This window comes from Cololabis saira, chromosome 18 (genome assembly GCF_033807715.1).
Source record: "Cololabis saira isolate AMF1-May2022 chromosome 18, fColSai1.1, whole genome shotgun sequence".
NCBI lineage: Eukaryota > Metazoa > Chordata > Actinopteri > Beloniformes > Belonidae > Cololabis > Cololabis saira.
The window spans coordinates 37357954-37378038 of NC_084604.1; the positions used below are offsets into that span (position 1 = coordinate 37357954).

The 20085-nt window shown below is 44.6% G+C and overlaps 1 protein-coding gene across 1 annotated transcript in view; it reads left to right on the top strand.

The window, feature by feature from the left end:
- pex7 (peroxisomal biogenesis factor 7) overlaps positions 1–7643 on the top strand; it is a 60833-nt gene extending 53190 nt beyond the window's left edge. The window contains exons 10-11 of the mRNA XM_061746791.1: positions 3657–3756; positions 7346–7643. Of these exons, the coding sequence (XP_061602775.1) occupies positions 3657–3756; positions 7346–7429 (184 nt within the window). The 3' untranslated portion in view covers positions 7430–7643. The remainder of the gene's footprint in view (positions 1–3656; positions 3757–7345) is intronic.
- Positions 7644–20085: the final 12442 nt, after the last annotated feature.

A 20085-nucleotide genomic window follows, 5' to 3' on the forward strand; every position in this document is an offset into this window, starting at 1 on the left:
GATATATGTGTGTGTGTGTGTGTGTGTGTGTGTGTGTGTGTGTGTGTGTGTGTGTGTGTATATATATATATATATATATGTATATATATATATATAAATCATTCACTTCAGAACTGAAGAGGCCTTTTGGATCAGTTTATGATCCAAATCTCCCGTAGAGGTCTGAAGGAAGGGGAGTGGGGCCAGTACGGTCCCCTGGGGTACTCCGGTTCTGCAGACCTGCTCAGACCCACAACCCTCCGGTCTCACCTGTTTAAGAGTCGCTCGTCTGGGAACTTCTCCAACAATGATTCTCATCCTCTGAGCTGAAACCAGCCAGCAGTTTCCTGGAAGCTCGTTTTCATGAATTATTAACTGTTTACTTTAGAGCTCCTTTATTCTCCTCATTACAAACGTTGCTTATCTGCAGATAACGAGCTGCCCGTGTTTGTTTAACGTTCATTTCCTGTTTGAATGAGCTCCCCCCGTCCCCCCGTCCCTCCGTCCCCCGTCCCCCTGTCCCTCCGTCCTCCGTCCTGTTTGGGGGTAAAGGTTCTCTTGCCGGTTCTCTCTCCACAACATCAGGAAAACCAGACTCTACCTGACAGAACATACGACACAGCTCTTGGTTCAGGCTCTGGTCGTGTCACGTATCGACTACTGTAACTCCTTGTTGATCGGCTCATTTAAACCTCTACAGATTACCCACAATGCAGCAGCACGTCTTGTCTTCAACCAACCCAAGAGAGCTAATCTCTGTATCAAGTAGTGATGCACCGATTGTTCGGTAACCGAAATTGTTCGGTAACCGAAATTGTTCGGCCGAAAATGGCAAAAAAACACTTTTGGTGTTCGGTGGAATAAGTGGGAAAAAAACGGACAATTAATAACGGCGTTGTAAAATAAGGAAATAGACTGGCCGCTCCGTCCCGTAACGTTGCGCACTACATAAATTGTTGGCCAACCAAAAACTAACCCCATAAGAATTTTACCAACATTCACCAGGAGGTGGAACCAAAACAACATCATGCTGGGAAATGTTCAATAAATATTTTCTACCTTGTAATTTTGTAAAAGATTTTTTTCTTTGAAAAGCCTAAAACAAATGTATTTGATTTATGCAATGGTGAAAAAATTGGCAAAATAAATGAAAAACTGCTGAAGAACCATGTTCGGTATTCGGCTTCTGGCTACCAAAACAATCACCCAAAAAGCTCCTCAATACCTTCACTCATTCATCCAGAGCTACACTCCCTCTCCACAGTTGAGGTGTTTCCACCACCACGTGGTGTGAAATCAGAATCAGACTCTTCTCCTCCGTTGTTCCCCGATGGTGGAACGAACTACCAAACTGTTAGATCTGCAGGTCTGGACCTGCTTTTAACAGCAAACTAAAGACCCAGCTTTTTAAGGAGAACTTCAGCATCTAGTACAGGAGTCCCAAAATGTTTTAGATCCATATCCAAACACAAAAAACAAATATGTCTGGAGCCGCAAAAAATGAAAAGTCTTGTATCAGAATTAGAATGAAGAAACAAATGCTGCATGTTTCTATATTAGAACTGGGGGAAGTTTTTTTTTTTATTATGCACTTCGAGAAAAAAGTAGAAATGTTGAGATTAATGTTGAAGTACAATCTCGAGAAAAAAGCCGAATTGTCGAGAGAAAAAAGTCAAAATGTCAAGAAAAAAGTTGAAATGTCGAGGAAATAGTCAAAATTTTGTTAAAAAAAGTCGAAATGTTGAGAAAAAAGGAATGTTGAGATTAAAAAGGAAAGGAAAAGGAATAAAAAAAGAGGCGAAAGAAAGAAAAAAAAGAAAAAAGGAAAAAAGAAAAAAACAAGAAAAAAAGAGAAAAAAGGCAAAAAATAAGAAAAAATGGAAAAGAAGAAAAAAAAAGAAAAAAAGGAAGAAAAAGGTCAAACATTTTTGAAAAAGCTCCAGGAGCCACTAGGGCGGCGCTAAAGAGCCGTGGGTTGCGGATCCCTGATCTAGTAAGATGCATGCACTTACGTCAAGATGGAGTCTTCTTAGACGTAGCTTTCTTATTTATAGGAATAAAAAGATATTCTAGCACTGGCGTGAAAGTACCTGAGTCCAACTGTAATCTCAGCAGTCTGACCAGCTCTGATCCAGCTGGAACCTCCTACGTGATTTCTGCTTGTGTTGATCTCAGGTGTAAGTCTCTTTGGATAAAAGCGTCTGTTAAATGACAGTATTAGTAAAGGACTGAAAGCGGCAGGTGAGAAACGTTTCCACAGAACGGAGCAGATGATTCTCCGGCAGACAAAAGGAGGCGTCACCCGTCTGTCCGTCTGTCCGGATGATGCGGACGTGCAGGAACGAGACACCTGGATGTGTTCGTGCTCGCGGTCACATGTTTCCTGCAGCTCGTCTGTTTCCCTGGAAACGGCTCAATTTCAATTCAATTTTATTTATATAGCGTCTAATACAACAAAAGTTGTCTGTAGACGCTTTCCAGAGATCCAGAACATAAACATAAACCCCCGAGCAATTATTACATAAACAATGGCAGGTAAAAACTCCCCTAGTGGGAGAAAAACCTTAAGCCAAACAGTGGCAAGAAAAACTCCCCTTTAGGAGGAAGAAACCTGGACCAGGACCATAAGGGGGGACCCTCCTGCCGAGGGCCAGACTGGGGGTCAGGGACGGCAACAGCACAGCAGGCATGTGGAAGCAGCAACGGGATGACCGGGGTAGGGGACCACAGGCAGGTGGAAGCAGCAGCGGGATGACCGGGGGTGGGGACCGCAGGCCAGCACCAGCTCCCGAAGCTCCGGCCCAATCAGCAAGTCCCAGGTTGGGGTGCAGGGTCGGGGAAAGGTTGAGAAGGGGCAGGGCCAGGGAGAGGAGTCTTGACGGACAAATCTCTCCCCCGCCTGACCGGGCCGTTACCCTGCCCCTCCCACTCCCACGCTGCAGGATCCGGTGTTTTGCATTCAGAGATTCTCTTCGCCACCAGGTCTGGACTGGGACCAGGTCCAGGTCTGGACTGGTCCCAGTCCAGACCTGGGCTGGGACCAGCTGCTGGACCTGATGAACTCTAGAGGAACAAATGTTTTTTTCTTGGACCTCGATATCCATAACAGATCTACAATGCTTAGTAATGATTATCTTTGTGTGTTTGTGAAACACACACACACACACACACACACACACACACACACACACACACACACACACACACACACACACACACACTCGCAGTGATTCATGGGCGTCTGGAGACATTTGTTCGTTTGTTCGGGGATTGAGAGGTTTTTATAAATTTACTGAATGAGCTGTTAGTCTAAATCACTGTGTGTGTGTGTGTGTGTGTGTGTGTGTGTGTGTGTGTGTGTGTGTGTGTGTGTGTGTGTGTGTGTGTGTGTGTGTGTGTGTGTGTCTAATAGAGCTTATTGGAGCTGCAGCTCCTCCTAAAAATGATTTAATTACATTTGCAAAGTGGATGAGTCTGGAGTGTTTGCTGCGTCAGGGCTAACACACACACACACACACACACACACACACACACACACACACACACACACACACACACACTGCGTTAACTTCAGGACCAGAGGGAACGGAGCTGCAGCCAATCACACTAATGAAAGACTGTGTGTGTGTGTGTGTGTGTGTGTGTGTGTGTGTGTGTGTGTGTGTGTGTGTGTGTAGGTTCTGGGACTTCAGCAGGACCCCCCCCCTCCTGGGAACCGTTGAGCATCACTCTGAGTTCGTGTGTGGGCTGGACTTCAACCTGCACCTGCAGAACCAGGTACTGGTTCCTCCAGGACTACGGTCGTCCCGACCAGGGCCCGGATTCACCAATATGTTCTCAAGAAATGTCTTAAGAAATGTCTTAAGATCTAACATTAAGAAGTTCATAAGAAAGTTCTTAAGTGAAATTCCTCAATATTTTCTTAAGAACTGTCATTTCTTACGAATCTCTTATTTTTCCTACTTAAGAACTTCTTAAAATACGTCATTGCATTGCATGCGCCAACAAACAACATTTATAGGTAGTTTAGGTCTTAACCGTCAGTCACTCACTAAACATGGAGAAGGAGAAAAAGAGATGCAGAACTTTTCAAGGTTATGGAGATTAATGTGTTGAAAAAGGTGAGAGTTTTACCTACAGTGGCCAAGACCCGCCATTGCTGCAAATAAAATAAACGTTGCAAATGAAAAGAAGCGCTTTGCAAATAAAATAAACGCTTAGCAAATATAAAGAAACGCTTTGCAAATAAAATAAACGCTTAGCAAATATAAAGAAACCCTGCTGCAAATAAAACAAAACGCCGCTGCAAATAAAAGAAACGCTGCAAATGAAAAGAAACGCAGCAGCAAATAAAATAAACGCTGCAAATAAAAAGAAACGCAGCTGCAAATAAAATAAATGCTGCAAATAAAATAAACGCTGCAAATAAAACAAAACGCCGCTGCAAATAAAAGAAACGCTTTGCAAATAAAATAAACGCTGCAAATATAAAGAAACGCTGCTGCAAATAAAAAAAATGTGATTGCAAATAAAAAAAAAACATGCAAATAAAAAAGCCACAACGGAAGTGAATTACCGGGGACTATTTTTGCTGATGCACCGGTGTTTTTTACGTGAGAGGAGAAGAAGAAGACGAAGAGGTTGTCTTAAAGTGAAAAGGAAGAAATAAGAAGAGCGAGGAATAAGAAGAACAACGAACGAGAAAATAAGTGAAAAGGTTAGTGTTCAACGTCGCTACGTGTCATTTTTAATGTGTTACATAAAAACACAACATAAAAACACCGGTGCATCGGCAAAAAGAGTCCCCGGTAATTCACTTCTGTTGTGGCTTTTTTATTTGCGTCGTTTTTTTATTTTATTTTCAGCAGGGTTTATTTTATTTGCAGCCGCGTTTCTTTTTGTTTGCAGCGTTACTTTTATTTTCAGCCATGGCGGGTCTCGACCACCGACATTTTAAGACAGGTCAAGGTTGTCTTAAAGTTAGGAAAAAAGTCAAGAACAAATTTGAGAACTTTTATTTCAAGAATACCATTTATTCTTACATTTTTTCTTAAGAAGAAAGTTGAGAAAATACTTAAGAACTTTTTTGGAGAATATGACTTCTTCTCTTTTTTCTTCTTAAGACTGAACTTAAGAAAAACCTAAGAAGATTTTTTTTCTTAAGAATGTTTTGTGAATCCGGCCCCAGGATTTTTTAACTCCCGATCACTTGAGTTTGAGTTTCTGGCGATCCCGATTTTTCCCGATCCGATCACTTTTTTTGGCTCCTGATACATTTCCGATCAGATACATTTTGGAAATGAATTTAAAAAAAAAAAGAAAAGAGGACTAAAACTCAATGATCCCAAGTTTCTTTTCTTGTCCATTGGAAACAACATGGACATTATTTCAACAAAGCTTATCAGCTCTGGTGCCACAAAATGTAAAAACATGAAATTGTAAACTAAAACAAAAAGTGCAGAATAGTGCAATAACAAAAATAAATACATTTAACTTCAAAAGAGGTAGTTGAATGACATCCAGTCAAACTCACAAACACAAGAAAATTAAAATACTTTTTGGCTTAACCTTAGTGCAACATTCTGAATGAATGAATGAATGAATGAATGAATGAATGAATGAATGAATGAATGAATGAATGAATGAATGAATGAATGAACTAACAGCAGCAGCTTAATGAACATGAACAGATAGAAAATTTCACAATTCAAGCATGTAAACCATGTTAGTTTCTCTTACTTCGTCACTTTTGGCCAGCAGCCGGAAGTGACGTTAAATGCAACTATATATAAAACCATTTAATATATATTAAAAATATTAATAACTAGGTTTGTCCCGATACTTTTTTGACCGATGTTTTGAAAATGCCGTGATCGGGCCCGATCGATCGGGACAACACTATTCAGCAGGAACTCTATAAAACAGGTTCAATGAGGAGTCCAATTCGTATGAAAACCACAGACACAACTTAAGTTTGAAAATAATAATTAGTGCCACGGCTGCACCAGAGGCACTCTTATTATTGCTCAGGTTTATTATTTATTCTTCCGTATAAACTTTGGTGCGTAACTAGTCCCGCAGTTTGAGAAAACGCGAAAAGTAAAAACGTAGAAACGTGCGCCCTAATCGGGAATCAAGTGTTATGACTTTTATTAGCGATTGGTGCGCACGTTTTTGCGCAACGTGCGAAAACGTACGCTTTTTGGCCCATTTTGAACGCATTGGGAGAACTTTGGGGCCTCACCACTCGCACACCGTTACTCAAAAAATTCTGAACCGATTTAGAAAGTTGTAGGCCCTGAATTTAACTACAGTCCTGTGAATCTTTAGAGCGATGGCACAAATAGTTTTTCGCACGAAGTGCAAAAACATTTCCAAATTTCCAAACTAATGGGGAGATTTTCCCATGTATGTGTGTGGCGCGGAATGTCACACTGTGGATGGGAGAAGGTAAAAAAAAAAGCCAAAATTCACCTTTTTTCTGAGTCACCTAACTTTCTCATACTTGCACGTAGAAAAGTCATTCAAACTTCAAAACGGAGGAAAACTTCTCTTCTCTCCAAACAGTTTTTTCCTAAGATGTACACTTTTCAAAATATGAGCACTCAAGCGAGGACTGGAAATCACTTTTTTGTCACATCTAGAGTGCGCATGTCGGTTGGTAGAGTGTTAGAAACAGTAAAAAATAACCAAATTTTTTATTTGTAACTCGAGCTCACGGCCAAACCGTAAAAAAGGAGGCTAATAATTTTTGGTCAGAATGTAGACATAGGTGTTGGGATGTGACTTTGACAGGCGGGGTCTGCACAAAATTTAAACAAGGAGGCTAGAGGGGCGCCAATACCTGTCTCAGTCCCCATTCACTGTAATGTAATCAAACGTTTTCTTCAAAAGAATCTCACTCTGTCTTCGCACTGAACTTACAAACAACAAACAACAAACCTTTAGTCGTTCAGGGTTAGAACAAAAAGCCAAATCAAGTTCCAACTAAAAATCAAGTATCTAAAGCTGCATTAATGGACGATTACAGTCACATGCTTTTCAATGGGCTTTACTATGGAGAGTAGCAGGAACTCTCAGTAGATGGTTCCTCAGTAGATGGTTCCTCAGTAGATGGTTCCTCCAGTAGATGGTTCCTTCAGTAGATGGTTCCTCAGTAGATGGTTCCTCAGTAGATGGTTCCTTCAACAGGAACTCTCAGTAGATGGTTCATCAGTAGATGGTTCCTCAGTAGATGGTTCCATCAGTAGATGGTTCCTTCAACAGGAACTCTCAGTAGATGGTTCATCAGTAGATGGTTCCTCAGTAGATGGTTCCTTCAGCAGGAACTCTACGAGGACATAACCTAACGGTTCCTCCTCTGCAGGTGGTGGACTGTTCCTGGGACGAGACGGTGAAGATCTACACCCCGGCCTGTCTCTCCGGGGGGGGACCGGGTCCCAGAGCCTGAACCAGCTGGTCCCCCAAGACCCGGTCCCAGAGCCTGAACCCAAGACCCGGTCCAGCAGCAGGTCCCCCAAGACCTGGTCCAGGAGGGGGTTCTCCTGACGGTTCTCCTGATGGTTTTGGTTCTGGACCGGGTCGCCGTCCCAGAACTGATGATGATGATGATGATGATGATGATGAAGATGATTTGTCTGATTGTGCCTTTAATAAAGCAGAACTATTGTTGTCAGACCTGGTTATTGAATCTTGGTCTTCTGTCTCGGTGTTGAATTGTCCAAGTAGCACCGGTTTGCTACTTGGGTTCGACGGACAGAACAGAGGACACAGGGTTTAGTGCAGGAAATGTTTTATTCTGAATCACACAGACGTGAACCAGGACTCAGAACCTTCAGCAGCTCCGTCCTCCCAGCAGAGACTTGCTGGTGCAGTCGCTGCTTATTAAACCAGGCAGGTGGAGAGGCTGATTGGGCACAGGTGTGCCCAATCAGCCCAATTGGGCACAGGTGTGCCCAATCAGCTGAGCGGCTGCTCCCCCGCAGCCCACACCCAACCCTCCACCCTGCAACAATCCAGACTGGATCTCCTGATCAGACTGGATCAGACTGGATCTTCTTCAGTTGCCGTTTCCAGATGAAATATTTCATTAAAACATTTCCAAGTCATTTCCTCGCCTGTTAGAACCAGAGCTGCTGACGTGTGAGGAAGAAAACGAGAAGCTCCGGCTGAAGTGGAGACGTGGAGACGGGATTTTCTCTCATAAATTTGTATAAAATTATTATTAATATTATTTAAAGTTTTGTCAGGAGTTCCAGTCTTTCGTCTCCTCTCACTTCCTGTAACTTGTTTCCCTGAGCGTCGTCTGAGAGGGACATGTTGTGCTGATGGACGGTGTCTGAGCCCTGAGGCGTCTCGGAGATCTGAGGCGTCTTCAGGGGGACGGGGGGGGGACGCCCTGCAGCAGCAGCGTCCACATCTGCTGCCAGGCTGAGATCAGGACACGTGGCGGGACACGTGTCCTCCAGGACGTCCTGGGGACATGTTAGCGCCGCGGCAGCTGCTGGAGTGTCCCCGTCTGAACTTTGGAGCCTTCAGCAGGAACGTCCTCACGTCTCTGTCCTCAAATTTATGTCCCCACGTCTCCGTCCTCACGTCTCCGTCCTCACGTCTCTGTCCTCAAATTTATGTCCCCACGTCTCCGTCCTCACGTCTCTGTCCTCATGTTTAATTCAATTCAATTCAATTTTATTTATATAGCGTCTAATACAACATAGTTGTCTCTAGACGCAGAACATAAACATAAACTCCCGAGCAATTATTACATAAACAATGGCAGGTAAAAACTCCCCTTTAGGAGGAAGAAACCTGGACCAGGACCTGGATCATAAGGGGGGACCCTCCTGCCGAGGGCCAGACTGGTGGGTCGGGGATGTCAGCAGCACAGCAGGCAGGTGGAAGCAGCAACGGGATGACCAGGGGTGGGGGGGGGGGAACACAGGCCAGAACGCAGCTCCTGAAGCTCCGGCCTGCAAACATGCACAAAAGAGAAAAAAAGGGGGCCGGCACAAGAAACTACAGGAACGATGGACAAAAATGATAGCTATGAGATATTTATAATAAATAAAAAAGGAAATGGAGAAGAGAGGAAGGGAAGAGGAGAGGAGAAGAAGGGTGAGAGGCACCGCCCAGTGGATCATGTCGGTCCCCCCTGCAGCATAGGCCTATAGCAGCATATCTACCACCAAGCTATATTTGAGACTAACTATTATAGTCTTGTTCAACTATGACTACTGACTCTAACACACTAGAGTTTACACTACCTAGAGATTTACCAACACCAGCTAGAGGTTTACTAAACACTAACTATAGGCTTTACTAAACAGAAAGGTTTTAAGTTTAGTTTTAAAGGTGGAGGTGGTGTCAGCCTCCTTAACCCAGATTGGAAGTTGGTTCCATAGTAATGGTGCCTGATAGCAGAACGCCCGCCCTCCAAATCTACATTTATGTGGCGTTACGAGGGGCTACTATTATTTTTATAAAGGGCAGAATCTACAAAATTGGAGGACCAACAACGCCACCCTGGGAGTTTCACCACATTTAGATACTCTAGGAACTACGAGTAAACCTGCACTCTGAGAGCGGAGAGCTCTGCCAGGAACATAAGGCACTATCAGGTCTTGTAAATAATATGGAGCTAAGCCGTTTTGGACTTTATACGCAAGTAATAATTTTGTTTTTTTTTTTAATATATTTTTATCCCGGTTTTTTCCCATTTTTACCACCCCGTGCTCCTACCTAAGTGACAGTCCTGGGCATTGCCATCCTCTACCAACCCCGGGAGGGCCCTGCACTGAGCTCAGGTCTCCTCCTTAACCAGAGGAGTGAGCAGGCCGCATCTTTTCACCAGACAGGGTGGGGCTTCTCCGGCCGGACGTAGCGCGTGGAAGGATCACGTTATTCCGGCCGGATCCTCCCCACCCCATCTGGCGCCCCGGTTGGCCAGAGGGGGCATGTATAGCCCAGGACTGTGTGCATGTTTTTGTGAGGGTAGCTCCCATTAGTTACCCAAGGGAACACGGGGAGAACATGCAAACTCCACACAGAAAGGCCCTTTCGCCAATCCCACCCATGGTGTGGGCGCTGAAGTCATGGGGGAACTAACACGCACTTCAGCGCCCACAGCGTCCCCCGGTGGGAATCGAACCCAAGTAATAAAATTTGAAATGGGATTGGATGGATGATGGATGGATGGATGGTGGATTGATGGATGGAATAATTTTATTTTTTTTTTAATATATTTTTATCCCGGTTTTTTCCCATTTTTACCACCCCGTGCTCCTACCTAAGTGACAGTCCTGGGCATTGCCATCCTCTACCAACCCTGGGAGGGCCCTGCACTGAGCTCAGGTCTCCTCCTTAACCAGAGGAGTGAGCAGGCCGCATCTTTTCACCAGACAGGGTGGGGCTTCTCCGGCCGGACGTAGCGCGTGGAAGGATCACGTTATTCCGGCTGGATCCTCCCCACCCCATCTGGCGCCCCGGTTGGCCAGAGGGGGCATGTATAGCCCAGGACTGTGTGCATGTTTTTGTGAGGGTAGCTCACATTAGCTACCCAAGGGAACACGGGGAGAACATGCAAACTCCACACAGAAAGGCCCTTTCGCCAACCCCACCCATGGTGTGGGCGCTGAAGTCATGGGGGAACTAACACGCACTTCAGCACCCACAGCGTCCCCCGGTGGGAATCGAACCCAAGTAATAAAATTTGAAATGGGATTGGATGGATGATGGATGGATGGATGATGGATGGATGGATGGTGGATTGATGGATGGATGAAGAATGATGATGGATGGAAGGATGATGGGTGGATGGATGATGTATGGATGGATGGATGGATGGATGGATGGATGAAGAATGATGATGAATGGAAGGATGATGGGTGGATGGATGATGTATGGATGGATGGATGGATGGATGGATGGATGGATGAAGAATGATGATGAATGGAAGGATGATGGGTGGATGGATGATGTATGGATGGATGATGGATGGATGGATGATTGATGGATGGATGGATGATGGATGGATGATAGATGGATGACGGATGGATAGATGATGGATGGTTGGATGATGGATGGATAGGAACTACGAGTAAACCTGCACTCTGAGAACGGAGAGCTCTGCCAGGAACATAAGGCACTATCAGGTCTTGTAAATAATGTAGAGCTAAGCCGTTTTGGGCTTTATAGGCAAGTAATACAATTTTAAATGGGATTGGAAGGATAATGGATGGATGATGGATGGATGGATGGATGGATGGATGGATGGATGGATGGATGATGGATGGATGATGGATGGTTGGATGGATGATGGATGGTTGGATGGATAATGGATGGATAGGAACTACAAGTAAACCTGCACTCTGAGAACGGAGAGCTCTGCCAGGAACGTAAGGCACTATCAGGTCTTGTAAATAATGCAGAGCTAAGCCGTTTTGGGCTTTATACACAAGTAATACAATTTTAAATGGGATTGGATGGATGATGGATGGATGAATGGACAGATGGATGAATGGATGGATGGATGATGGATGGATGGATGATGGATGGATGGATGGAATATGGATGGATGGATGGATGATGGATGGGTGGATGGATGATGGATGTATGGATGATGGATGATTGATGGATGGATGGATGATGGGTGGGTGGATGGATGGATGGATGATGGGTTGATGATGGATGGATGATGGATGGATGGATGGTTGGATGGATGATGGATGGATAGGAACTACGAGTAAACCTGCACTCTGAGAGCTCTGCCAGGAACATAAGGCACTATCAGGTCTTGTAAATAATGCGGAACTAAGCCGTTTTGGGCTTTATAGGCAAGTAATAAAATTTGAAATGGGATTGGATGGATGATGGATGGATGATGGATGGATGATGGATGGTTGGATGGATGGATGGATGGATGAAGAATGATGATGGATGGATGGATGATGGATGGATGATGAATGGATGGATGATGGATGGATGGATGATGGGTGGGTGGATGGATGGATGATGGATTGATGATGGATGGATGATGAATGGATGGATACATGGATGATGGCTGGATGGATGGATGATGGATGTATGGATGTTTGGTGGATGGATGGATGGATGACGGATGTTTGGTGGATGGATGGATGATGGATGGATGGATGATAGATGGATGGATGATGGGTGGATGGATGGATGATGGATGGATGGATGGATAGATGATGGATGAATGGACGGATGGATGATGGATGGATGGATGATGGATGGATGGATGATGGGTGGATGGATGGATGATGGATGGATGATGGATGGATGGATGGATGATGGGTGGATGATAGATGGATGGATGATGGGTGGATGGATGGATGATGGATGGATGATGTATGGATGGATGATGGATGATTGATGGATGGATGGATGATGGATGGATGATGGATTGATGACGGATGGATGGATGATGGATGGTTGGATGATGGATGGATAGGAACTACGAGTAAACCTGCACTCTGAGAACGGAGAGCTCTGCCAGGAACATAAGGCACTATCAGGTCTTGTAAATAATGTAGAGCTAAGCCGTTTTGGGCTTTATAGGCAAGTAATACAATTTTAAATGGGATTGGAAGGATAATGGATGGATGATGGATGGATGGATGGATGGATGGATGGATGGATGGATGGATGGATGGATGGATGGATGGATGGATGGATGATGGATGGTTGGATGGATGATGGATGGGTGGATGGTTGGATGGATAATGGATGGATAGGAACTACAAGTAAACCTGCACTCTGAGAACGGAGAGCTCTGCCAGGAACGTAAGGCACTATCAGGTCTTGTAAATAATGCGGAGCTAAGCCGTTTTGGGCTTTATACACAAGTAATACAATTTTAAATGGGATTGGATGGATGATGGATGATGGATGGATGAATGGACAGATGGATGAATGGATGGATGGATGGATGATGGATGGATGGATGGATGGATGGATGGAATATGGATGGATGATGGATGGATGATGGATGGATGATGGATGGTTGGATGGATGGATGGATGGATGATGGATGGATGGATGAAGAATGATGATGGATGGATGGATGGATGGATGATGGATGGATGGATGATGGATGGATGATGAATGGATGGATGATGGATGGATGGATGGATGATGGGTGGGTGGATGGATGGATCATGGATTGATGATGGATGGATGATGAATGGATGGATACATGGATGATGGCTGGATGGATGGATGATGGATGTATGGATGTTTGGTGGATGGATGGATGGATGACGGATGTTTGGTGGATGGATGGATGATGGATGGATGGATGATAGATGGATGGATGATGGGTGGATGGATGGATGATGGATGGATGGATGGATAGATGATGGATGAATGGACGGATGGATGATGGATGGATGGATGATGGGTGGATGATGGATGGATGGATGATGGGTGGATGGATGGATGATGGATGGATGGATGATGGATGGATGATGGATGGATGGATGATGGGTGGATGATAGATGGATGGATGATGGGTGGATGGATGGATGATGGATGGATGATGTATGGATGGATGATGGATGGATGATTGATGGATGGATGATGGATTGATGATGGATTGATGGATGATGGGTGGATGATAGATGGATGGATGATGGGTGGATGGATGGATGATGGATGGATGGATGATGGGTGGATGGATGGATGATGGATGGATGGATGATGGATGGATGATGGATGGATGGATGATGGGTGGATGATAGATGGATGGATGATGGGTGGATGGATGGATGATGGATGGATGATGTATGGATGGATGATGGATGGATGATTGATGGATGGATGATGGATGGATGATGGATGGATGATGGATGGTTGGATGGATGGATGGATGGATGAAGAATGATGATGGATGGATGGATGATGGATGGATGATGAATGGATGGATGATGGATGGATGGATGATGGGTGGGTGGATGGATGGATGATGGATTGATGATGGATGGATGATGAATGGATGGATACATGGATGATGGCTGGATGGATGGATGATGGATGTATGGATGTTTGGTGGATGGATGGATGGATGACGGATGTTTGGTGGATGGATGGATGATGGATGGATGGATGATAGATGGATGGATGATGGGTGGATGGATGGATGATGGATGGATGGATGGATAGATGATGGATGAATGGACGGATGGATGATGGATGGATGGATGATGGATGGATGGATGATGGGTGGATGGATGGATGATGGATGGATGATGGATGGATGGATGGATGATGGGTGGATGATAGATGGATGGATGATGGGTGGATGGATGGATGATGGATGGATGATGTATGGATGGATGATGGATGATTGATGGATGGATGGATGATGGATGGATGATGGATTGATGACGGATGGATGGATGATGGATGGTTGGATGATGGATGGATAGGAACTACGAGTAAACCTGCACTCTGAGAACGGAGAGCTCTGCCAGGAACATAAGGCACTATCAGGTCTTGTAAATAATGTAGAGCTAAGCCGTTTTGGGCTTTATAGGCAAGTAATACAATTTTAAATGGGATTGGAAGGATAATGGATGGATGATGGATGGATGGATGGATGGATGGATGGATGGATGGATGGATGGATGGATGGATGGATGGATGGATGGATGATGGATGGTTGGATGGATGATGGATGGGTGGATGGTTGGATGGATAATGGATGGATAGGAACTACAAGTAAACCTGCACTCTGAGAACGGAGAGCTCTGCCAGGAACGTAAGGCACTATCAGGTCTTGTAAATAATGCGGAGCTAAGCCGTTTTGGGCTTTATACACAAGTAATACAATTTTAAATGGGATTGGATGGATGATGGATGATGGATGGATGAATGGACAGATGGATGAATGGATGGATGGATGGATGATGGATGGATGGATGGATGGATGGATGGAATATGGATGGATGATGGATGGATGATGGATGGATGATGGATGGATGATGGATGGTTGGATGGATGGATGGATGGATGATGGATGGATGGATGAAGAATGATGATGGATGGATGGATGGATGGATGATGGATGGATGGATGATGGATGGATGATGAATGGATGGATGATGGATGGATGGATGGATGATGGGTGGGTGGATGGATGGATCATGGATTGATGATGGATGGATGATGAATGGATGGATACATGGATGATGGCTGGATGGATGGATGATGGATGTATGGATGTTTGGTGGATGGATGGATGGATGACGGATGTTTGGTGGATGGATGGATGATGGATGGATGGATGATAGATGGATGGATGATGGGTGGATGGATGGATGATGGATGGATGGATGGATAGATGATGGATGAATGGACGGATGGATGATGGATGGATGGATGATGGGTGGATGATGGATGGATGGATGATGGGTGGATGGATGGATGATGGATGGATGGATGATGGATGGATGATGGATGGATGGATGATGGGTGGATGATAGATGGATGGATGATGGGTGGATGGATGGATGATGGATGGATGATGTATGGATGGATGATGGATGGATGATTGATGGATGGATGATGGATTGATGATGGATTGATGACGGATGGATGGATGATGGATGGTTGGATGATGGATGGATAGGAACTACGAGTAAACCTGCACTCTGAGAACGGAGAGCTCTGCCAGGAACATAAGGCACTATCAGGTCTTGTAAATAATGTAGAGCTAAGCCGTTTTGGGCTTTATAGGCAAGTAATACAATTTTAAATGGGATTGGAAGGATAATGGATGGATGATGGATGGATGGATGGATGGATGGATGGATGGATGGATGGATGGATGGATGATGGATGGTTGGATGGATGATGGATGGGTGGATGGTTGGATGGATAATGGATGGATAGGAACTACAAGTAAACCTGCACTCTGAGAACGGAGAGCTCTGCCAGGAACGTAAGGCACTATCAGGTCTTGTAAATAATGCGGAGCTAAGCCGTTTTGGGCTTTATACACAAGTAATACAATTTTAAATGGGATTGGATGGATGATGGATGATGGATGGATGAATGGACAGATGGATGAATGGATGGATGGATGGATGGATGGAATATGGATGGATGGATGGATGATGGATGGGTGGATGGATGATGGATGGATGATTGATGGATGGATGTATGGATGGATGGATGGATGTTGGATGGATGATGGATGATTGATGGATGGATGGATGATGGGTGGGTGGATGGATGGATGATGGATTGATGATGGATGGATGATGGATGGATGGTTGGATGGATGAAGGATGGATAGGAACTACGAGTAAACCTGCACTCTGAGAGCTCTGCCAGGAACATAAGGCACTATCAGGTCTTGTAAATAATGCGGAACTAAGCCGTTTTGGGCTTTATACGCAAGTAATAAAATTTGAAATGGGATTGGATGGATGATGGATGGATGATGGATGGATGATGGATGGTTGGATGGATGGATGGATGATGGATGGATGGATGAAGAATGATGATGGATGGATGGATGGATGATGGATGGATGATGAATGGATGGATGATGGATGGATGGATGATGGATGATTGATGGATGGATGGATGTTGGGTGGGTGGATGGATGGATGGATGATGGATGGATGATGGACGGATGATGGATGGATGGATGGTTGGATGGATGATGGATGGATGGATGATGGATGGATGAAGAATGATGATGGATGGATGGATGATGGATACATGGATGATGGATGGATGAATGGATGGATGGATGATGAATGGATGCATGGATGATGGATGGATGGATGGATGATGGTTGGATGGATGATGGATGGATGGATGGATGATGGATGGATGATCATTGGATGGATGGATGGATGATGGGTGGATGGATGGATTAATTGATGGATGATGGATGGATGATGGATGAATGGATGAATTAATGGATGGATGATGGATGGATGGATGATGGATGATGGATGGATGATGGATGTATGATGGATGGATGATGGATGTATGGATTTTTGGTGGGTGGATGGATGGATGGATGATGGATGAATGGATGATGGATGATTGATGGATGGATGATGGATGGATGATGGGTGGATTGATGGATTGATGGATGATGGATACATGGATGAATTGATGGATGGATGAATGGATGGGTGATGGGCGGCTGGATGGATGATAGATGGATGGATGATGGATGGATGAATGGATGGATGGATGATGAATGGATACGTGGATGATGGATGGATGGATGGATGGATGAATGGATGGATGGATGATGGATGGATGGATGATGGATGGATGATCATTGGATGGATGGATGATGGGTGGATGGATGATGGATGGATGATGGATGGATGATGGATGGTTGGATGGATGGATGGATGGATGATGGATGGATGGATGAAGAATGATGATGGATGGATGGATGGATGGATGGATGGATGAAGGATGGATGGATGGATGATGGATGGATGATGAATGAATGGATGATGGATGGATGGATGGATGATGGGTGGGTGGATGGATGGATGATGGATTGATGATGGATGGATGATGAATGGATGGATACATGGATGATGGCTGGATGGATGGATGATGGATGTATGGATGTTTGGTGGATGGATGGATGGATGACGGATGTTTGGTGGATGGATGGATGATGGATGGATGGATGATAGATGGATGGATGGATGGATGATGGATGGATGGATGGATAGATGATGGATGAATGGACGGATGGATGATGGATGGATGGATGATGGGTGGATGATGGATGGATGGATGATGGGTGGATGGATGGATGATGGATGGATGGATGATGGATGGATGATGGATGGATGGATGATGGGTGGATGATAGATTGATGGGTGGATGGATGGATGATGGATGGATGATGTATGGATGGATGATGGATGGATGATTTATGGATGGATGATGGATTGATGATGGATTGATGACGGATGGATGGATGATGGATGGTTGGATGATGGATGGATAGGAACTACGAGTAAACCTGCACTCTGAGAACGGAGAGCTCTGCCAGGAACATAAGGCACTATCAGGTCTTGTAAATAATGTAGAGCTAAGCCGTTTTGGGCTTTATAGGCAAGTAATACAATTTTAAATGGGATTGGAAGGATAATGGATGGATGATGGATGGATGGATGGATGGATGGATGGATGGATGGATGGATGGATGGATGATGGATGGATGGTTGGATGGATGATGGATGGGTGGATGGTTGGATGGATAATGGATGGATAGGAACTACAAGTAAACCTGCACTCTGAGAACGGAGAGCTCTGCCAGGAACGTAAGGCACTATCAGGTCTTGTAAATAATGTAGAGCTAAGCCGTTTTGGGCTTTATACACAAGTAATACAATTTTAAATGGGATTGGATGGATGATGGATGATGGATGGATGAATGGACAGATGGATGGATGGATGGATGGATGGATGGATGGATGGATGGATGGATGGAATATGGATGGATGGATGGATGATGGATGGGTGGATGGATGATGGATGGATGATTGATGGATGGATGTATGGATGGATGGATGGATGTTGGATGGATGATGGATGATTGATGGATGGATGGATGATGGGTGGGTGGATGGATGGATGATGGATTGATGATGGATGGATGATGGATGGATGGTTGGATGGATGAAGGATGGATAGGAACTACGAGTAAACCTGCACTCTGAGAGCTCTGCCAGGAACATAAGGCACTATCAGGTCTTGTAAATAATGCGGAACTAAGCCGTTTTGGGCTTTATACGCAAGTAATAAAATTTGAAATGGGATTGGATGGATGATGGATGGATGATGGATGGATGATGGATGGTTGGATGGATGGATGGATGATGGATGGATGGATGAAGAATGATGATGGATGGATGGATGGATGATGGATGGATGATGAATGGATGGATGATGGATGGATGGATGATGGATGATTGATGGATGGATGGATGTTGGGTGGATGGATGGATGATGGATGGATGATGGACGGATGATGGATGGATGGATGGTTGGATGGATGATGGATGGATGGATGATGGATGGATGAAGAATGATGATGGATGGATGGATGATGGATACATGGATGATGGATGGATGAATGGATGGATGGATGATGAATGGATGCATGGATGATGGATGGATGGATGGATGATGGTTGGATGGATGATGGATGGATGGATGATGGATGGATGATCATTGGATGGATGGATGGATGATGGGTGGATGGATGGATTAATTGATGGATGATGGATGGATGATGGATGAATGGATGGATTAATGGATGGATGATGGATGGATGGATGTATGATGGATGTATGATGGATGGATGATGGATGTATGGATTTTTGGTGGGTGGATGGATGGATGGATGGATGATGGATGAATGGATGATGGATGGATGATAGATGGATGGATGATGGGTGGATTGATGGATTGATGGATGATGGATACATGGATGAATTGATGGATGGATGAATGGATGGATGATGGGCGGCTGGATGGATGATAGATGGATGGATGATGGATGGATGAATGGATGGATGGATGATGAATGGATACGTGGATGATGGATGGATGGATGGATGGATGAATGGATGGATGGATGATGGATGGATGGATGGATGATGGATGGATGATGGATGGATGATCATTGGATGGATGGATGATGGGTGGATGGATGATGGATGGATGATCATTGGATGGATGGATGATGGGTGGATGGATGATGGATGGATGATGGATGGATGATCATTGGATGGATGGATGGATGGATGGATTAATGGATGGATGATGGATGAATGATGAATGGATGATGGATGGATGGATGATGGATGGATGATGAATTATGGATGGATGGATGATGAATGGATGGATGATGGATGGATGATGAATGGAGGGATGATTGATGGATGGATGAATGATGGATGATTGACGAATGGATGGATGGATGGATGGATGGATGAATGAATGGATGATGAATGGATGAATATATGATGAATAGATTATGAATCGATGATGGATGGATGAATGATGAATGGATGGATGGATGATGAA